The following is a 21,784-nucleotide window of genomic DNA, read 5'->3' as shown; positions in this document are numbered from 1 at the left end:
CACCCGGAGGAAATCCACACAGACACAGGGAGAACATGCAGATTCCACACAGACAGTGACCCAAACCGGAATCGAACCTGGTACACTGGCACTGTGAAGCAACAGTGCTAACCACTGTGCTACCGTGCCGCCCAGGCATTAAAGTCATACAACAAAGGTTCACTAAATTGGGCCCTGGAATGAGGTGGCTATCCTGTGGTGAGAGGCTGAGTAAATTGGACCCTTTTCTCTGGAATTCAAAAAAATGAGACATGATTTAATTGAAACCTACAAGATTCTGAAGGGACTTGACAGGGTAGAAACTGAGAGGTTCTTTCCCCTGACTGGAAAATCTGGAACTTGGGGGCCTAGTCTCAGTGTAAGGGGCAGGTTGTTTAGGACTGAGATTAAGATAAATTACTTCACTCAAACCATTGTGAATCCTTGGATTTTGCTTACCCAGAGGGTGGTGGTTTCTCCGTTATGGCTGGGATAGACAGATTTTGGCTCTCAGCAAATCAAGGGACATGGGGAGCGGAAAGGAAACTGGAGTTGAAGCCCAGGAATAAGCATTGTATTGTCTACTCCTGTCATTCTCTTGTGTGCTGTAACCTTAGTTAAATCTATTTGTTAACAAATGTTATTAACATAAGTTACAATGGTGTTATATTTACTTGTAATGTATATGATTTGAGCACATATTAAGTATTGGATATATGTTATTTCTGTTAAGTTATTTTTGCACATTGAATAACAAATGGCAATCATTAATTTTCTAATCTCTATTCTGAAAGATATTTCCAGTATTAAATATCTCCTTCTTTCATGCAGATAACTAAATGGTGTGATCGTCTAGTAACATGCTCACCCCAGACTGTCTACAGTGCAATACAGTGGATTCAGTCTCTTACCTGTACCTTGGGCGGGAATCTGCTTGGAGCATTAACAGCTGCATTCCATGATCCAGTATGTCAGGCTATCTACCTGGTGACAAACAGTCTACCTGACAATGAATTAAAGGATATTTTTTCCGCAATATCTTATATATCCCACGGTCGCCCAGTACACACTCTCTACTTGTCCGGTAAATGGATAGACAGTGAAAGTCGCGAGTTTCTGCAGAGAATTGGTGGACTTACCCAAGGCAGTGCTCACCTCATTAGGCTCAACACCTTTGGAGATATCCAACAGGTAACTTGTGGAAAACAAACATGCAACACTTTTATCGATAATGATAGAAAAGCGCAACCAGTCTTCAGAAAGACAAAGACCAATCACACCATAGGTTAATCTAGTCTTTTTTTTTAACAAACAATTTTTAATGAGGTATTTTTGGCATAACAAACAACCACAGTACAAAAAACAATAGAGTACAAAGAACAGCAGTAATCAAAAAACACAGCCGCCGACACCCGTCCCTCTAAGGCCCGCCTATTTAACCCCCTACTCTATACACCCCCTCCTCCCACTGACGATCAATTCCCCATGAAGAAGTCAATGAATGGTTGCCACCTCCGGGCGAACCCTACCACCGACCCTCTCAAGGCGAACTTGATCTTTTCCAGGCCGAGAAAGCTCGCCATATCAGTTAACCAGGCCTCTGACTTCGGAGGCCTAGACTCCCTATAAGTCAGTAGTATCCGTTGCCAGGCTACCTAGGAAGAAAATGCCAGAACATCTGCCTCTCCCGCCTCCTGAACCCCCGGTCCTCCAACACCCCAAAGATCGCTACCCCTGGACTCATTTCCACCCTCGTCTTCAATACCCTGGACATGATATCCGCGGACCCCTGCCAATATCCCCTAAGTTTTGGGCATGCCCAGAACATGTGGACATGGTTCGCTGGCCCACCCACACATCTGACACACTTGTCTTCCACTCCAAAAAATCTACTCATCCCGGTCGCTGTCATGTGTGCCCAGTGCACCACCTTAAACTGGATCCAGCTGAGCCTTGCGCATGTAGCGGTCTCATTGACCCTGCTCAGCGCCTCCACCCATAGGCTGTCCTCCATCTCACCCCCCCGTTCCTCCTCCCACTTGTGCTTCAGCTCCTCTATGCGTTTCCTCCGCCCCCATTAATTCTTTGTAGATGTCCAAGATGCTCCCCTCCCCCACCCATCCCCTAGACACTACCCTATCTTGAATCCCTCTTCGTGGCAGGAGTGGGAAGGATGGTACCTGCCGGCGCAGAAAGACCCGCACCTGTAGATATCTGAAATCATTCCTTGCTGTCAGCCCGATCTTCTCCTCCAGTGCCCTTAAACTAGGAAAGCTCCCTTCCAGAAACAGGACCCCCATCTTCTCAATCCCCGCCCTTTGCCATACCCGAAATCCCCCATCTAAGCTCCCCGGAGTGAACCGATGATTGTTACATATTGGGGACCAAACCGACGCCCTCACTGCACCAACAGATCTCCTCCATTGACCCCAGATCCTCAGGGCCACCATCTCCACGGAGCTGGTGGAATATCTACCGGTGGGAACGGCAATGGTGCCAATATCAGCGCCCCAAAGCTGGTGCCCCTGCATCAGGCCTCTTCCATCCGCTCCCAACCCGCCCCCATCCCCACCACCCACTTCCTTATCATCGCAATATTGGCTGCACAGCAATAATTACTAAAATTTGGCAGGGCAAGCCCCCTTCCCCCCGATTCCTCTCAAGCATCACCTTTTTCGCCCATGGGGATTTACCTGTCCAAACAAAGCCCAAACTGATTTTGTTGATCCTCTTAAAAAAATCGGGAAGCATTGAAACACAAATAAAAATCTCGGCAATATTGTCATCTTAACTGTCTGCACCCTCCCCGCCAGTGATAACGGGAGCGCATCCCACCTCCAAAACTCGCCCCTCATCTGCTCAACCAGTCGGGACAAGTTCAACTTGTGTAACCAGCCCCAGTCGCGCGCCACTTGTATCCCCAGATATCTAAAGTTATCTCTCACTATCCTGAACGGTAGCTCCCCCAGCCGACCCTCCTGGCCTCTTCCATGGACTACATACACCTCACTCTTCATCATATTCAGTTTGTATCCCAAAAGCCAGCCAAATTCCTCCAGAATCGTCATAATCTCCCTCATCCCTGCCCCTGGATCCGCCACATATAGGAATAAATCATTCGCATACAACGATACCCTATGCTCCACCCCGCCCCCCCCCCCCACCACCCCCCCTCTCTCTTCCCCCCCCCGCCCCTCCCGAACCAGCCCTTTCCAGCCCCTAGAAGCTCTCAGAGCAATTGCCAGTGGCTCAATGGCTAGCGCAAACAGCAGCGGGGAGAGGGGATATCCCTGTCTTGTCCCCCGGTACAGCCTAAAATTGTCCGAGGTCGTCTTGTTCGTCCTTACACTAGCTTTCGGAGCCTGGTACAGCAGCCTCACCCAGTCGATAAAGCCCCCACCAAACCCAAAGCGTCCCAACACCTCCCATAAATAGTCCCACTCTACCTGGTCAAACGCCTTCTCTGCATCCATGGCCACAACTACCTCTACCTCCCCACTCTCCAGGGGCATCATAATCACGTTAAGCAACCTTCTAATATTGGCCACCAACTGCCTACCCTTGACAAATCCGGTTTGGTCCTCCATAAACACCTCCGGCACACAATATTCATTCCTGCAGGCGAACACTTTGGCCAGCAGCTTAGTGTCCACATTGAGCAACGTGATCGGCCTGGAGGACCCACTCAGCTCCGGGTTTTTGACCCGCTTCAATATTAACGAGATGGTGGCCTGTGACATAGTCGGGGGCAGCACCCCTCTATCCCTTGCCTCGTTAAAAACCTTAACCAGCAATGGCCCTACTAATATCCACGAAAATTTATTGTAAAATTCTCCCGGGAACCCATCCGGGCCCGGAGCTATGCCCGACTGCGTTGCCTTCAAGCCCTCAGAAATGTCTTCGGTCCTAATCAGAGCCCCCAACTCACCCACCTGCTCCCTGCCCACCCTTGGGAAAGTCAGCCGGTCCAGAAAGCCTTTCATACCCTCGGGCCCCGAGGGGGGCTCCGAGCGGAATAGTCCGCTATAAAAATCCCTGAACGCCCTATTTAGCCCAGCCGAATCCCCTACCAGGTTCCCATCCCCGTCGACTACCTTATCGATTCCCCTGGCCGCCTCCTTCTTCCTCAACTGCTGTGCCAGCGTTCTGCTGGCCTTCTCCCCATATTCATACAACACACCCCTCGCCTTTCTAAGCTGCTCCACTGCCTTGTCCGTGGACAGTACCCCAAACTCCACCTGCAGCCTCCGACGCTCCCTTAACAGTTCCACCCCTGGGGTCACCGCATACCTCCTATCTATCCGTAGGATCTCCTTGATTAGTCGGTCCCTCTCTGCCCTATCCGTCCTGTCTCTATGTGCTCAGATTGAAATCAACTCCCTCTCACCACTGCCTTCAGCACCTCCCAGACCACCGCTGCTGAGACTTCCTCCGTGTCATTGACCTGCAGGTAGTCCAGCACACACTTCCTTACTCTCTCACACACCGCCTCATCCGCCAACAGGCCCACGTCCTATCGCCACTGTGGGCGCTGGAAGCTCTCCTCACTGACCTGCAGTTCCACCCAATGTGGGGCATGGTCCGAGAGAGTGATGGCCAAATATCCCGTGTCCACCACCCCCGCCAGCAGATCCCTACTCAAAATGAAAAAGTCGATCCGGGAATACACTCTGTACATGCGAGTAGAAAGAAAACTCCTTTGCCGTCGGCTGTCTAAACCTCCATGGGTCGATGCCCCCCATCTGCTCCATGAACCCTATTCACTCCTTTGCCATCGCTGGCACCTTCCCCGTTCTCGAGCACGACCGATCCAGGCCGGGGTCAATAACCGTATTAAAATCCCCTCCCATCACCAGCTTGTGCGAGTTCAAATCCGCTATCATCCCCAGTACTCTCCTGATGAAATCAACATTGTCCCAGTTTGGCGCATAGACGTTGACCAATACCACTTTCCTCCCCTCCAGCCTACCGCTCACCATGACATTACGGCCCCCCCCCCCGTCCGAAACAATACTGCCCACCTGGAATTGCACCCGCTTATGAATTAAAATCGCCACCCATCTCGTCTTAGTATCCAACCCGAATGGAAGATCTGACTGACCCAGCCCTTCCTCAGCCTAACTTGAAATGCCACTTTCAGGTGTGTCTCTTGCAGCATCACCACGTCCACCTTCAGAGCCACGAACACACGGGCCCTCTTGACAGGCCCATTCAGCCCTCTAACATTCCAGGTGATCAGCCTGGTTGGAGGGCACACCCCCCCCCCCCCCCCCCCCAGCCAATCAGCCCTTTCTGGGCCTGCCCCCCCCACCCATGCCGCCAACTGCCCGCCTCCAGGCAGCCCCCACCCCCAACCTCCTCTAGGTTAATCTATTCTTTTGATTAGAAGCCTGTAACGAACAGCAGAAATTAGAGGCTAAGTGCCTGTAGGCCAAAATTATGTACAGAGAAAAGCGATGTAAGGGGCTTGTACAAATGAGTACCCAAGTTTGTCACTTTAATTCGATGAAATTTTCCCTTTAAACAGGAGCAGACATACATGTATGAGAAAAAAAACTGACAAGTTACTTTGAACAGGTCTTTATGTCTACTTGAAAAGTAAATATTAACAAATTAACAAATATTAAAAATTCCTCATATTTGGAAGAATTTAATCACATGTTTATTGTTACCTAGGTAATTCCTGTATATCCTGCAGACCTCTCAACCTCTGGCCCTTTGTATTCTGATCTGAAATACTGCACGGTAAAAAGAGGACTGGATATGAACCCTTACACAGGCTCTGACCCAGATGCTTTACACATGCATTCGCTCAGTGTGTACAATCCACAGGTTACTGCTTGGTCAGTCTGGTTTCTTCTCTATTCATTTTCTTGATAAAAATATTGGTATTTGTATTATTGTAGAACTGACTAAGCAATTCATTTCTTAATTCTACTTTGCTGTATATTTTGTAATGCTGAGCATCACGTTCATGAACAGGGCAGTCTTTCAAATTACATAAATATTTCAGGCTTATGTTATTAAAATATACCCCAAGTTAAATAAGTGATGTAACTTCATTAAAATTATATTATGAATATAATATATCAGGTACGATTCAATGGAAACGTTTCAAAGTGTGATTTCGGGGACGTTGGTGGTGTGTTTCGTGACGGTTGGAATGTCGAGATGGAAACTGCTATTCAACTACACCTAGCCCTTTTTTTGGGCCTTGGAAAGTTATTCCCCAGTCGAAGCCACACTTAAAAAAAAAAAATTTAGCGTACCCAATTAATTTTTTTCCAATTAAGGGGCAATTTAGCATGGCCAATCCGCCTACTCTGCACATCTTTGGATTGTGGGTTGAAACCCACGCAAACACGGGGAGAATGTGAAAACTCCACACGGACAGTGACCCAGAGCCGGTATCGAACCTGGGGCCACGGCGCCGTGAGGCAGCAGTGCTAACCACTGCGCCACCATGCTGCCCTGTCGAGGCCACACTTTGAAATGTTTCCGGCACTAGGGAACTAAACCTGTAGCTATGAGGAGAGATTGATGAGCTATTAGGAGAGATTGAATATACTGGGATTGTTCTCCCTCGAGAGACGGAGGCTGAGGGGCGACCTGATAGAAGTTAATAAAATTATTAGGGGTATAGAACAGTTGGAGGCTTTTTCCCAGGGTGGAAATGACAATTACAAGAGGGCACAAGTTCAAGGTGAGGGGAGAAAGGTTCAGTGGAGATGTGCGGGGGAAGTTTTTTACACAGAGGATGGTGGTGGCCTGGAATGCACTGCCAAGTGAGGTGGTTGAGGCAGATACGTTAGCGACCTTTAAGACTTATCTGGATAGGCACATGAACTGATGGGGTATAGAAGGACACAGGCGGTTGGTCTAGATAGGATATGTGATTGGCGAAGGCCTGGAGGGCCGAAGGGCCAGTTCCTGTGCTGTATTGTTCTTTGTTCTTTGGGACCAACTCCTCAGAGATCGGAGCACTATTTTGAAAGGCTGCCCTGATCTTTACCCCCTCCCCCTTTCACGACTCCCCCCCTCCCCCACCCTTCAGGACTCCCCACTTCAACCCCCAAAACATTCTGCAGCTCCTTCATGACTGCCCTCATGCCCCCTCCTTTCTTGGGCATAGCCCCCCTCAGGCCCCGACCCCAGCCGGTGCTAACCTGGCTCCTCAGCACCTTGGTACTGCCAACCTGACCCAGATGCCACTGCCAGGTACCCAGGTGCCAGGACCTGCCCCGGACCACCCAGTGAGCTCTAATAACCACCAAGGTCCTCCTCGGATTGCCATCCAGCCTTGACTGGTTTAGCACAGTGGGCTAAATAGCTGACGTGCAATGCAGAACAATGCCCGCAGTACGGTTCAATTCCCATACCGGCCTCCCTGAACAGGCGCCGGAATGTGGTGACGCGGGGCTTTTCACAGTAACTTCATTGAAGCCTACTTGTGACAATAAGTGATTATTATTATCACACCGGGTCCATGTTTGTGCGAACCATTACTAATCGATGCCTGTTTGAGGCCTCGCAGGCACAGCCGTTGACTCCAGGCGCTGGGTGAATGCAGCGTCAGGTTATTTAAATGAGCCTAATGGAATGACTCATTTAAATATCATTATCTGGATCATGCCCAGTGAGAGTGTAATCCAGATTGTGCCGGGTGTAGCAAGTTGGGTGATTCACGATTGGCCCAGCTTCCGGTGCAAAGTCCGATTTGGGCTCTCCCGGGATTTACCCATTGCGCCCTAGTCCACTCCAGACTCAACATGATGGCTGAATGGCACCTTTTGCGAACTATGTCGCCAGTAATGTAATTAATTTAGTATCTTTTCAAAGTAATATCAGTTTTGGAATAGTTCAGTTTACAGGACAAAAAAGCATTACAAGAAAAGATTTCGAGTGTAGGTTTTAATAATGAGATATGGTTGTTAAGCATGTTTTGTTAGCTGGACGAATTGTTTAAAGGAACTTTTTGCAGACTAAATGGACTTATATTCATCATACACCACTAAGACTTATTTTACCTTTATAAGTCCAATTGTTTTCTAATTCACTGAAATCCTAATTAAGCTTGCAAAGACATAGCTTTTGATCATGTCACATGGTTCTGTGATAAATTTTGTTTGTTAAATAATTAGGAGGTATGTTACATAATGTAACCTTTCAAATCGGAACTAATGAATCTCAATGCATTCTATCATAGATGCCCTTAATTGTTTTGTCATAAACCCTATTCCCATCCCTCACTCAAAATTGCACAATATGTTGCCCCAACTCTTTATAAGTGATTGTGTTTTTGTTTTACTATTTGTATAATCACCCAAAAAAGCTGTTTGCATATTGCACTCATTTCATTGTTAGTTTCTAATTTCTGCTTCCTTCAAAGCATATTTTAAATAGTTTACATTGATCAAAATGAACCTGAGCTTCTGCACTCACATTTGTCTCAATAGTATCTGCAAATATGGTGCGCCATGGGAAGGACCTCTTGGATCAAGTCAATTGATTTCTGGAGCCTCTGTCCTTGCAAGACGAGAGTCCGATGGATTCTATTACCGTGGCACAATCAAGCAAGAGGTGGAGGTGAACTGTGTTGTTTCTAAATATATATGGAAGTAGGATAAAAGTTTATTTTAATTTGTCACAGTCCTGGCGCAACTGATTATTTGTTCAACAACTTATTTTAAATTGTACTAATTTAACAATAACCAATCAATCCAACCCAGTTTCTTTGGCACCAGTTGACATTGATTTCAAGCAATGAATACAAAATCTGGCTCTTACCTTTTCTGCTGAAGTACTTGGCAGTGATGAGCTGTGGTCTTCAGTGAGAATAAATGAGCTGTACAAAGCCTTGGGCTTTGTGGTTCTGTGGAGGAGAGTGGAATGTATTGCTGTTTAATTGGCTGTAGAGTAAACATTGTGTGCCATCCATATGCATCTGTAAAGGAGAAGAAATATCGAATCATGGGGCAGCACGGTGGCGCAGTGGTTAGCACTGCTGCCTCATGGCGCAGAGAACCTGGGTTCAATCCCGACCCCGGGTCACTGTCCTTGTGGAGTTTTCACATTCTCCTCAGGTCTTGGGTATCACCCCCACAACCCAAAGATGTGCAGGGTGGGTGGATTGGCCACACTAAATTGCCCCTTAACTGGAAAACAAATTGAAAAAAAATCACAGTATAATTGGAGGCTATTTGGCCCATCATGTCTGCACCAGCTCTCCAAATGAACAACTCCCTAATGCCATTCTTCTGACTTCTCTGCACATTCATTCTCTTCAGATAGCAGTCTTAGTCCCTTTTGAATGCTTTGACTGAACCTGCCTCCGCCACACCCTCCAGCAATGCATTGCACACCTTAACCGTTCGCTACCTGAATACGTTTTTTCATAATTTACCAATTACTTAAAATCTGTTCCCTCTCCTTCTCAATCCTTTTTTGGCTGGGAACAATTTCCCACTTTCCTCTGTGTGCAGACCCCTCATGGTTTTGAACACCTCCATCAAGTCTCCTCTCAGCCTGTTTATCGCCAAGGAAAACAGTTCTAACTTCTCCAGTCTATATTCATAACTGAAGTACCTCATTTCTCAAACCATTCTGGTGGCTCTTTACCGCACCCTCTCCAATATCTTCACATCCTTCCTGAAGTGTGGCACCCAGAACACTCCATCTGAGTCTGAATCAGTGACTTATACAAGTTCAACATAACCTCCTTTCTCTTGCACTCTATGCCACTATTAATATAGCCTCGGATACTGTATGCTTTACTAGCCGCACTCTCAACCTGCCCTGCCACCTTCAGTGACTTATCCACGTATACACCCTCATCTTTCTGCCCCCTTTAGAACTCTACCCTTTATTTTATATTCTTCCAACCAAGCGAATCATTTCACATTTCTTTCCTTGAGCTTTATCTGCCACCTGCCCACCTATTTCACTAACGCGCCTATGTCCTTTTTAAAGTTCTGCAATGTACTCCTCACGGTTTACAATGCTTCCAAGTTTTGTGTCATCCACAAATTTCAAAATTGTGCCACATACACCAAGGTCTAGATCGTCAATGTATATCAGGAGTAGCTAGGCTCCCAACACTGACCCCTGCGGAATTCCACTACAAACCTTTCTCCAGTCCGAAAAACATTCAGTAACCACTGCTCTCTGCTTCCTGTCACTCAGCTGATTTTGCATTCATGTTATGACTGTCCCTTTTATTCTATGAGCTATAACTTTGTCACAGGTATCAAATGCCTTTTGGCAGTCCAAGTCCACCACATGAACAGCATTGCCCTCAACCTTCTCTGTTGCCTCGACAACAAAATCTCCAGTAGTTAGTGAGACAAGACTTTCCCTTTAGAAATCCATGCTGGTTTTCCATCATTAACCTGCATTTTTCCGTGCAACTATTCCTTTTGTCCTGGATTATTGCTTTTCGAAGTTTCCCCATAACTGAAGTTACACTGATTGGCCTGTGGTTGTCGGGCTTATCCTTACCTTTTTTTGAACAAGGGTGTAATGTTTGTAATTCTAGGGCAGCACGGTGGCCACAGTGGTTAGCATTGCTGCCTCCGGCGCTGTGGATCCGGGTTCGAAACCCGGCCCTGGGTCACTGTCCGTGTGGAGTTTGCACGTTCTCCCCGTGTCTGCGTGGGTTTCACCCCCACAACCCAAAGACGTGCAGGTTAGGTGGATTGGCCATGCTAAATTGCCCCTTAATTGGAAAAAATAATTGGCTACTCTAAATTTAATTTAAAAAAATTTAAAAAAAAAAAATGTTTGTAATTCTCAAGTCCTCTGGTACCACCCCCGATTCTAAGGTAGACTGAAAAATTGTGGCCAGAGCTTCTGCAATTTTCAGCCTCACTTTCCTCAGTATCCTTGGATGCATTTCAAGCCGTGGTGTCTTATTACCTGTAACTGCAGTCAGCTTATCGAATAAGTCCTCCTTATTCATTTTAAACTCTTTTAGTGTCTGAATTACCTCCTCTTTAACCTTGTCCTGGGAAGCATCTTCTTTCTTGGTAAAGGAAGATGCAAAGTGCTAATATCTCAGCTACATGCTCTGCTACATGCTTAAATTTCCTTTTCGGTCTCTAATCAGCTCCTTTTACCACACATTTACGAATAATATGCCTGTGGAAGACTTTGGGATTCAGTTTTATTTCGGCTGCCAGTCTCTTTTTATAATCTGATTTTGCTTTGCTTATTTGCTTTTTCATCTCTCTTCTCAACCTTCTAGATTCAGCCTGGTCTTCAGTGTACTTTCTATTTGATATAAGCACACTTTTTCTTCTATATCTTAATCACTGCCTTTGTTTTCATCCAGGGAGCTCTGGATTTGTTTACCCCACCTTTGCATCTCTTTGCCAGTTCCTTGAAGATTTGTCCCTCTACAGCCTTCCAACTAGATTGTGCCCGCAGGACGATGCTGACCAATTCTACACCGCAAAATAATTTATTTCTGTTGTTGTCAGGAAAGGAAAAGATTATTCCTGATTGAGTTTGACAAATCTACGGAGGATCCAAGTGAGAAGTGGCAAGTTTCTTTACAGAAGATTGCATTGCATGATATAATTCTGTACAATGAGGCCATGAGGCATTCTGTGGTCCCGGGTGATAAAGTATTAGCACCTTGGGAATCAGATCAGACCAGGTATGGTCCTGGAACAGTGATATTTGGCATTGAGACCAGAGATCCTCGTCAAGGTATTAACTTTCTTTTAAATATTTATTTAACAACACACTTATTGTTCTGATTGGAGCTATATTGGATTTGATTTTATCTTTTACATTTGAATTCAAGAGTTTCAAACTGGAAGCCTATTTAGTCTTCTAAATGAACTGACAGCAAATCGACAACACATTTCATACTCTGATCGGCAAGCATATTTTAGAATTTACAATTTACAGTGCAGAAGGAGGCCATTCGGCCCATCGAGTTTGCACCATCCTTGGAAAGAACACCCTACTTAAGCCCACACTTCCACCCTATCCCCGTAACCCTTCCCAACCTTTTTTGCACACTAAGGGCAATTTAGCATGGCCAATTCACCTAACCTGCACATCATAGAATCTCTAGTGTCAAAGGAGGCCAGTGTCCGAAAGAGCACCCTACCTGGGCCTAATCCCTCGCCCTATTCCCCCCCCCCCCCCCCCAAGTCCACCTAACCATTGGGCACCTAGGGGCAATTTAGTCGTGACCTATCCACCTAACCTGCACATCTTTAGACTGTGGGAGGAAACCAGAGCACCCGGAGGAAACCCACGTAGACATAGGGAGAAAGTGCAGACTCCACACAGTCACCCGAGGCCGGATTTGAACCCGGGTCCCTGGCGCTGATGAGGCAGCAGTGCTAACCACTGTGCCACCGTGCTGCTGGTTATAGTGTAGTACAAAATAGTTCGATGACGTTGGACATATGGGGGTAAATTTTTATACCTGTGCTGGTGACAAGTAACCTTGTCAACTGGCAGCTTGAACATCCTTACATAACATCATTCCCAGGCTGTGGGGAAACAAAAGACTAGTTATTGAAGGAACCATTATTTGCTGTACACTGTTAGCTTTCAGGTGACGATCAAAGTCAAATTCCAAGGCAGAGATATAATTTTGAAAAAGCTGTGCAGGACAGGCATTATTTGAAGGGTTGAACCATGCATCCCCGGTGCGTGTATTATTTTTCCGATTATCAGTTGATTCATCATGAATATGAATAGCGTCTGCAATGGTCTTGAATTGTCCAAATACAAAAGGACCTCAGAATTACCAATACTTAAGTGAATTTTGTTGTGACAGTTACATTTTCTAACATCCCATGGTTTTCTGAAGTGATATACATTACCCTGGACCTTGCTATTCTGTACTGTACCATTTTCTGTAATATATTATGTTTACTTTATATATTTTCTTTATCCAAAAGCATTTTTCACTGGAATAAAACTATTTTCAAGAATTTCACTGTCACTCAGTTATTTCAGAGATACTGAAATGCTATACTTCCAATGTAACTGCAGCTTTCAAACTGTCCTGTATATTTGAAATTGTGCAATACAATTAAATCAACTAATAGTCACTACCCAGACTGAAAAATAAAACCTGATAGATTAGATTATTCTCCTAGTAGAACAATGAATAGTTCACATTCATGTTAAAAATATAGTTCTAGAATATAAAACTCTTCCTTCTTTTTAATTAAACAGTGATGGAAGATGAAGAGCTCTCTGTTAACTTCTGGAATGGAAAAACAGTCAAAGTTTCCAAAAACAAGGCTATGTGGATTCCACGCGCTTTGTACGAAAGGGTGCAACAGGAACTGCTTACTCCTCTATCATCCAGACAGCAATTACAGTATGAAGAATTGAGTCCCTGCCAAGATGTGTGTCCACGTAGGCCTCAGGCTGTACCAGTTCACCTATGCCACTTTGAACCAACATACATACATCCTGGGTATCCAGGTTTCCCTGGCCTGGACCCATATAATGATTACTGGCATGGATTCTATCGTGGCTTCCACGGTTTGCCAGCTCATCCCGTGTGTCATTGTTTTCCAGAAGTGATTTCTCCTGTTGGATGGTGGACAGCGACTCCTAGATCCACCAGCCCAATGGGATTTGACAAAGGGGAATTGGACAGGAAAGTTACTTCACAGCTTCAGGAATTAGACGTCCGAAAAAAAAGACTTTCTGGCGAAAACCTACTTCCTTCATCTTCTTCCACTTCGCTATCGGAAGATTCTGACAGTAGCTCCGAGCCGAATGCCAGCAAGCCTATTTTAGAAGACAGGGCGGTCAATACAGATATTAAGCTGTTTGAGAAGCCAGGGACTACAGTAAAGGACAGGCGAGAATGGAAGTATTGGAGTCGAAGCAACCAAGAGCCACATCGAAAGAAACCGGGTAAAGTGAGACCTCCCTTTCAGTTTTATAGAGATAAAGTCCCTATGGACAATGCCTTCTCATGTAAATGATAATTCTGCCAAACCTCCACTGATGTTACAACGGTGGAGTGGGAGAAGTCCATTGGAATAATAAATAACTTGTTCCCTGCCGAAAACAGTTATTTGTATATATGTGTTTTTAAAATCTGAAGACATTTTGTGTTGTGATTCAGTTTGTGGCTTTACTTCTAAAAGTATTGAACTGAATGCACAAAAAATAAATCTGCTATCTAATAAATATTTTAAATACGGCATGGTAGCACAGTGGTTAGCACTGTTGCTTCACAGCGCCAGGGTACCAGGTTCGATTCCCGGCTTGGGTCACTGTCTGAGCGGAGTCTGCATGTTCTTCCCGGGTCTGCGTGGGTTTCTTCCGGGTGCTCCGGTTTCCTCCCACTAGTCCCGAAAGACGTGCTTGTTAGGTGAATTGGACATTCTGAATTCTCCCTCAGTGTACCTGAACAGGCGCCTGAGTGTGACGACTAGGGGATTTTCACAGTAACTTTGTTGCAATGTTAATGTAAGCCTACTTGTGACAATAATAATAAAGATTATTAATATACCCGTTGTTCACAAAAGGAAACTATTGGCCCATTAAATGATTATAATAGCATTTCTACATCAGATTAAAATAACGTAAAGGGGAGCACAGTATAAGAATAAGCAGAGATAACTCCTTTCAACATATACATTTTGCACTGTTATAGGATTCCCCTTAATTTAATTTTCTGAGCCATTTAAATAACTGCTAACAATGGCAAAGAAACTATATTTAGAACAGTACAGCACAGAACAGGCCCTTCGGCCCTCGATGTTGTGCCGAGCAATGATCACCCCACTCAAACTCACGTATCCACCCTATACCCGTAACCCAACAACTCCCCCTTAACCTTACTTTTTAGGATACTACGGGCAATTTAGCATGGCCAATCCACCTAACCTGCACATCTTTGGACTGTGGGAGGAAACCGGAGCACCCGGAGGAAACCCACGCACACACGGGGAGGACGTGCAGACTCCGCACAGACAGTGACCCAGCCGGGAACCGAACCTGGGACCCTGGAGCTGTGAAGCATTGATGCTAACCACTATGCTACCGTGCTGCCCGAATATATATGAAATGTGTCCCATCCCAAAAGTAATTGAAATAAAACTCCGATGTATCAATCTAACATTTCGAATTTCAGTATTCAACCGTGAGTGGTTGCATTGCATAGATGACATCCGCAGGTCCCTACAGCACCACAACCATAGTATTCTCTAAGGTAATTAGGCCTGTGTACTTATCAACATCTTTGATGCCATCTATAAATAAATGTAGGCTATTACTATTTATCCACTTCTTTCTGAAAGAGTTAATCTGCACATCATTAAACTGTTCTTCATGAAAGTCCATTTATCTATGGACATGCTGTGAAGACTTTATTCCAACATCTACCCATGAGCCATCTCCATCATTGCTTTGTGCACATCTCAATACAGTATTGATATCAGGGAACTCACAAGATAATAGAAATGGAACGATGTAGCATTTGAGTACCAATAATATTTACATGCAACATGATCCGAAACTGGTTAATGTAGTATTATCAGGGTCTGTTACGAGAAAAAGCTACATAATGTACTATAAACAACAATCCATAATGTATGTTTATGCATAAACAGCTATAAATGATACAAATCTATTATCAAATCCGTGTACTCTATATTCTGATATTTGTGATGTGAAATCTGGTGTGTTGCATTGCTGGTTTTAAAAGAACTGAAACTTGTGAGCACATGGCCTAACTCCTCCAGTGGAGTATTGACAGTCTTGGCCTCTGAATGAGATGTTGGGCGCGATTCTCCGACCCCCACGCTGGGTGGGAGAATCGCAGGAGTGCCGGGTGATTCACGCCACGCCGCCCTGGCACCCGCACGCAATTCTCCCACGCCCCCCCCCAAAATGACGTGTCGCATTTTGCGACAGGCCGCTCAGAGAATCGCCGCTCCGGTCGAGCGGTGATTCTCCGGCTCGGATGGGCCGAGCGGCCTGCCTAATACGACCGGTCCACGCTGTTGCCAACCACACCTGGTCGCTGCCGGCGTGAACAGCGCGTGACCGCTGCGTGTGGGGCCTGTGGGGGGCGGAGGGAGGATCGAGCACCAGGGTGGTGCTCAGGAGGGGTCTGGCCCGCGATAGGTGCCCACCGATCGTCGGGCCAGCGTCTCTGAAAGACGCACTCTTTTCCCTCCGCTGCCCGCAAGATCAATCCTCCATCTCTTGCGGGGCAGCGGAGGGGAGGACGGCAACCGCGCATGCACGGGTTGGCGCCGGCCAAACTGTGCATGCGCGGGTGACGTCATTTAGGTGCCGCCGGCTGAGTCATTCAGGCGGCGCCGCTTTGACGCGGGCGTCAAGGCCCGGCGCGCGTGATTGACGCGCCGCCGCTCCTAGCCCCCTGGGGGTGGGAGAATAGGGGGCGAGGAGCGGACTCTGACGCTGGAGTGAAACACTCCGGTTTTCACTCTGGCGTCGGCACTTTGTCTCCCTTTGGGAGAATTGCACCCGTTGAACCTGGCTACCAACTGCTTGATTGAGTGGATACAAACAATCCTTTGTACAATTTTTAAAAATAAATTAACCCAATTCAATTTTTCCAATTAAGGGGCACTTTTAGTGTGGCCAATCCACCTAGCCTGCACATCTTTGGGTTGTGGGGGCGAAACCCACGCAAACACGGGAAGAATGTGCAAACTCCACACGGACAGTGACCTAGAGCCGGGATCGAACCTGGGACCTCGGCGCCATGAGGCAGCATGGCTAACCCAGTGCGCCACCGTGCTGCCCAGTTTTGTTATTGTTAATGTCACTCACAGAGGTGTGTTGCAGGCAAGGCCAGCAATTATTGTCCATCCTTAAATTGGAGTTTTATCACGGGCAGCATGGTAGCATTGTGGATAGCACAATTTCTTCACAGTTCCAGGGTCCCAGGTTCGATTCCGGCTTGGGACACTGTCTGTGCGGAGTCTGCACATCCTCCCCGTGTGTGCCTGGGTTTCCTCTGGTTTCCTCCCACAGTCCAAAGATGTGCAGATTAGGTGGATTGGCCATGATAAATTGCCCTTAGTGTTGGGTGGGGTTTCTGGGTTATGGGGATAGGGTGGAGGTGTTGACCTTGTGTAGGGTGCTCTTTCCAAGAGCTGGTGCAGACTCGATGGGCCGAATGGCCTCCTTCTGCACTGTAAATTCTATGATAATGCAAGTATTGTATAAAAATTCCTTTAATCGTGGATTAAATGTATTTTTTTTTAAAAGAGAGTGTGACATTATATTCATCCTAACATTTAAAACAACTCTGCAAATCCCCCCCCCCCCCCCCCAACCGTGGGCAATGTGTGGGGAGCGTAAGGAAGGTGGTAATTGTTGGTCTTTTATTTTTCTACAAGCCAGCTGAACAGTAACTCTGACCAGGCCTTCGATCCATTACTACCATACTGAATAACACTCTTCCTTGCAGGAACATCTTCTTCAAGTCCCTTGAGGAGTTTTTCTAACCAGTTAGTCTCTTCCACGGCGCTGCAGCACCTCGGACACACAAATCAGAGTGCAATGTTTGAAAATGTCAATCGTCCACATCCTCAGAACAGAGTGACAATGAAAGAGGTTTTGACACATCAGAAACATGACATTACATCATCGACCAAGGTAAACGTCCAAATAGTTAATCCACAAAATTGCAAGCATGTTCACCCCATCTTCAACCCATGTGTTTCATAATATATACTGAAGAGGTTTTCTTAACAATTTAGTGCTACTACCTGAAACGGCTCATTTTCTTCCTTTTCAAATTCTGGTATATTTCCAGTAGTCCTTTTCCTCCCCTGCTTCCTCCCACAAAACTCCGTCTCCGCTTGCCTTTCTCTGCTGAAAAGGAGGACAGCAAACCTTCCTGGGGCCTTTGCCAATGCCACAGTACAACCATCCTCAGCCAGGTACAATATGATTGAAACATGATGATACTCTGCACTTTCCTCCAACTCTGGGTTCAACCCAATCTCAGGAGAGAACATCCTACTGAGCAACTGGGATATTTTCATTCACCACATCATTTCCTTTGATCATCATGGACCTGCCAGTGTTGTGGCGTACCTTGGTGCCCATTGAACATTAGATTGTCTATCTAAACTTATTTCCAATAGGATTCTTAGAACCAGTAGGTGTTTTCCTTTCATAGGCCTCCTGAATTTGAACTATGAGTCTAGAAGTGAAGGATATTGCTGAAACAAACCACCAGCGTCCAATTTTTTTCTTGGCAAGTAACCTAAAGTCAGTGCACAGAAAGATGTGCACTGACCACATAACCAGCTAACAGCCATTTCCCCAATAGCAACTCAGAGCAGTAAATGATTAGACTGGTAAAAGTGTCTATGTAATTTTTTTAAAAGCAATTGTTAATTTCAATGACCAGGCCGAGGCCCCACCAATTCAGGAGCGTCTCGGAGAAAATCAGTTATCACATGACCGCCAACATCAAGAAGCTATGCAAAGATCGAGAAAGAAAAAACTGCAACGGCGTCAGTGGGAGAAAGACAGAGAGCAGCAAAGTGAAGACAAGTATCAACGTGTCCATGAACAGCGCAGGTACATCTGATTTGAGAAGTAGTTCAATACAACAGAAATGAGCTTTGTAGCACTGAGAGCATTCGATCACAGTTCTGACTTCTGCCTTGTTGATGGTGGACAGGCTTTAGGGAGTCAGGATGTGAGTTATTTGCCACAGGATCCCCAGTCTCTGAACTGCTTTTGTAGCCACAATATTTATGTGGTCGGTCCAGTTACTGATTGGTTCATGGAAACTTTCAGGATGCTAATGATGGGGTATTCAGCAATGGTAATGTAGGTGAACATCAGGGAGAGATGTTTAGGATCTCTCTTGTTGGAGATCGTCATTGTCTGGCACTTGTCTGACATGAATGCTACTTACTATTTATCAGTCCAATCCTGAAGGTTGTCCATATCTTTTTTTTTTGTAAAATATTTTTATTCTCCATTTTCACATTTTCTCCAGGATTTACATCCCACCCACAAGCAGTAAATGGTAACAAATACAAAGTCAATTTCCTTATCAACAACAACGATCCCATCCTCCCACCACCCCAAGCAATGACCCACCTGACAATATAAACATCAAATAGAACCACGGTGGGACAAAGGAAAATAAAAGAGAAAGGAATTAGGAATCGCCTATGGTCACCATTAACCTATAGAGTCCCTCCCCCCCCCTCCTAACATTCAATGCTATCCAATCCACGAAAGAGTACCGTAGATGACACCCATGCATTGCAAGCCCTCCCCCCCCCCCCCCCCCCCTCCCCGGCTCCTCCCCATCACTTCCTCTTACAAAATTCCTCCCCCCAACCTCTGTTTCTTCCCCCCATCTTTCCACCCCGGCTAGACTCATCGGGCCTTATTCTGCCAGGCTACGATGGCTACAGCCCCCCCCCCCCCCCCCCCCCCCCCCCCCCCCGCCTCACCTCACTCCCGTTCACTGGCCGGGCTTAACCGGCCAGCGTGGAGGCCCCTGCCCGGGTCTCTTTTCCCCTTGCCCGGCCCCAGGAAAACCAAGAAATCCCCTTTAGCACACAAACCCGCATACACACCCAAGCCCCAAAGAACCCTCATTGCAAGTGAGTCCCATCTCTTCCCTTGTCCAAGTATATACAACGTTGGCTCATTTAGCACATATACCCGCCGCAGTGAAAAAATAGTTAGATGAGGCTACATCAGTATATGACCACTTCTCAATTCAGCCACAGTCCTTCTGCCTTCGCAAACTCCTCCGCTGCTTCCGCTGTCCCGAAATAAAAATCCTTGGATTTGTAGGTTACCCTCAACTTAGCTGGGTATATTATGCCGCACCGCACCTTACTGATGTACAGTGCCTTTTTCACCCGGCTGAAGGCAGCCCGCCTCCTCACCAGCTCCACCGTGTAGTCCTGATATATGCATATACCAGCTCCAGCCCACTGCACCACCCGCTTCTGCTTTGCCCAGCACAGGACCTTCTCCTTTACACTGTATCTACGAAAACACAGAGTCACTACTCTTGGCAGCTCACTCTCCTTTGGTTCAGGCTTCCACGACCGATGAGCCTGATCCAGTTCATATCGGGAGGGATCATCATCCTCCCCCAATAGCTTCGCCAACATCGTGGCAAAATACTCAGTCGACCTCGGGCCTTCCACTCCTTCGGGAAGACCCACAATCCTCAGATTCTGTCGCCTGGATCTGTTTTCCAAGTTGTCCATTTTGGCTCGCAGATCCTCATTGATCTCTATCACCTTCCACATCTCCTTCCCCATCGAGGTAAGTTGATCGCTGTGCTGTAACAATGTCTCTTCCACTTCCTTCAGCGCCTCACCTTGCTCCCGTACCTCCGCCACTGCGTTCAATACCGCCGCCCTCACCGGGGCAATCGCCTCCTCCACCAGCACTTTCAATACCGCCCCCATCTCCTTCCTCATCGCCTCCATGTGTTTTGCAAACTGCCTTTTCAGTTCCGCAGCCATCATCTTAGTCATTTCTTCAGCCGTGGGCAACGCGGCCTCCCCTGGCGCCCCAGCCTCCATTTTCCTTGCCAACCCCGTGGTGACTTTTCCACTCCCCGCCGGACCTTCAGCCATTTTTTTTACTTGTTCTTGACATCCTTCTTCACTGTGCCTTCTCCCTGCTTTTGCCGCCTGTTACCCCTGGGACCGGGCGTTAGACCCCGAAAATGCCGTTCCCGAACGGGAGCCCTCCAATGTGCGGCTGCCTCCCGCTCGCCGTCACGGCCGCCTCCCGCTCGCCGTCACGGCCGGAAGTCCCGGTTGTCCATATCTTATCGCCTTTGGGGAAGGGCTGTTTCATTTCAGAGGAATTGTGAATAGTACTGAACACTGCAGTTATCATCAAACTTCCCCACTTCTGACTTTATGATGGAAGGAAGATCATTGATAAAGTAGCTGAAGACAGTGTATAAGACACAACCCTGAAGAACTCCTGCAGCAATGTTCTAGGGTTGGGATTATTGGTCGCCAACAACCACAACTACCTGTTTTTGTGCTGTATGTGACTCCAACCAGTGAAGTGTTTTCTCCCTGATTCCCTTCAATTTTGCTAGGGTTTGTTGATGTTACAGTCATTAAAAAACTGCCTTGATGTGGAGGGCAGTCACTAACCTCTCACCTCTGGAATTCAGCTCTTTCGCCCATTTTTTGATCAAGGCTGTAATGAGGTCAGAAGGTAAGTGACCCTGATTCCCCATTGATTGTTGGGGTTGCCTCAGCAGCTAAGGAGAAGCATAGAATAACTGACAGCAACTTCTAGATTTCCACATTCAACTGTGCATATGTGAATTGCAGAATTTTACATCAGTTTCAGAGGATCAAAGGCTCTAAACTCTGACAATTTCACCATCATTGCAACTGCAAACTCTGGGGACAATATTTTCAGATTTTATTCAGCTTTTTCAAATAATCTGCTCAAAAAACACTAATGTAAAGAAACAATTATTAATATAGAAATAATTTTTTATTTATGCTCACAGTGCGACTTTAAGACAATGTGAGATAGCTGTGCCACTCTGCCTAATAACATGGTAAAGCAGCTCACACATAAATGTTATGGCAAGGGCAGCACTTACACTAGTAAACTGATTCAGATTTACTTATTTTCCATGTTTTGCTAGGAATACTTTTTTCTTGTTACAGTTTTCGATGAGTTGGTATCATAGAATCACAGAATTTACAGTGCAGATGGAGGGCATTCGGCCCATCGTGTCTGCACCGGCTCTTGGAAAGTGTACCCTACTTAAGCCCACACTCCATCCTATCCCCGTAAC

At 46.4% G+C, this 21,784-nt stretch overlaps 1 protein-coding gene across 1 annotated transcript in view; it reads left to right on the top strand.

Moving 5' to 3' along the window:
* The window catches only part of c9h11orf16 (chromosome 9 C11orf16 homolog), a 33,413-nt gene that overhangs the window by 3,299 nt on the left and 8,330 nt on the right, over nucleotides 1–21,784 (top strand). Inside the window, exons 3-9 of the mRNA XM_038808143.1 lie at nucleotides 811–1,170; nucleotides 5,656–5,822; nucleotides 8,436–8,565; nucleotides 11,457–11,688; nucleotides 13,183–13,878; nucleotides 17,420–17,607; nucleotides 18,371–18,543. Coding sequence (XP_038664071.1) covers nucleotides 811–1,170; nucleotides 5,656–5,822; nucleotides 8,436–8,565; nucleotides 11,457–11,688; nucleotides 13,183–13,878; nucleotides 17,420–17,607; nucleotides 18,371–18,543 — 1,946 coding nt within the window. The remainder of the gene's footprint in view (nucleotides 1–810; nucleotides 1,171–5,655; nucleotides 5,823–8,435; nucleotides 8,566–11,456; nucleotides 11,689–13,182; nucleotides 13,879–17,419; nucleotides 17,608–18,370; nucleotides 18,544–21,784) is intronic.

The sequence above is a fragment of the Scyliorhinus canicula genome, chromosome 9 (genome assembly GCF_902713615.1).
Source record: "Scyliorhinus canicula chromosome 9, sScyCan1.1, whole genome shotgun sequence".
NCBI classification, from domain to species: Eukaryota; Metazoa; Chordata; class Chondrichthyes; order Carcharhiniformes; family Scyliorhinidae; genus Scyliorhinus; species Scyliorhinus canicula.
The sequence above is the reverse complement of the archived record's forward strand: the minus strand, read 5'-3'. Positions and strand labels throughout refer to the sequence as shown.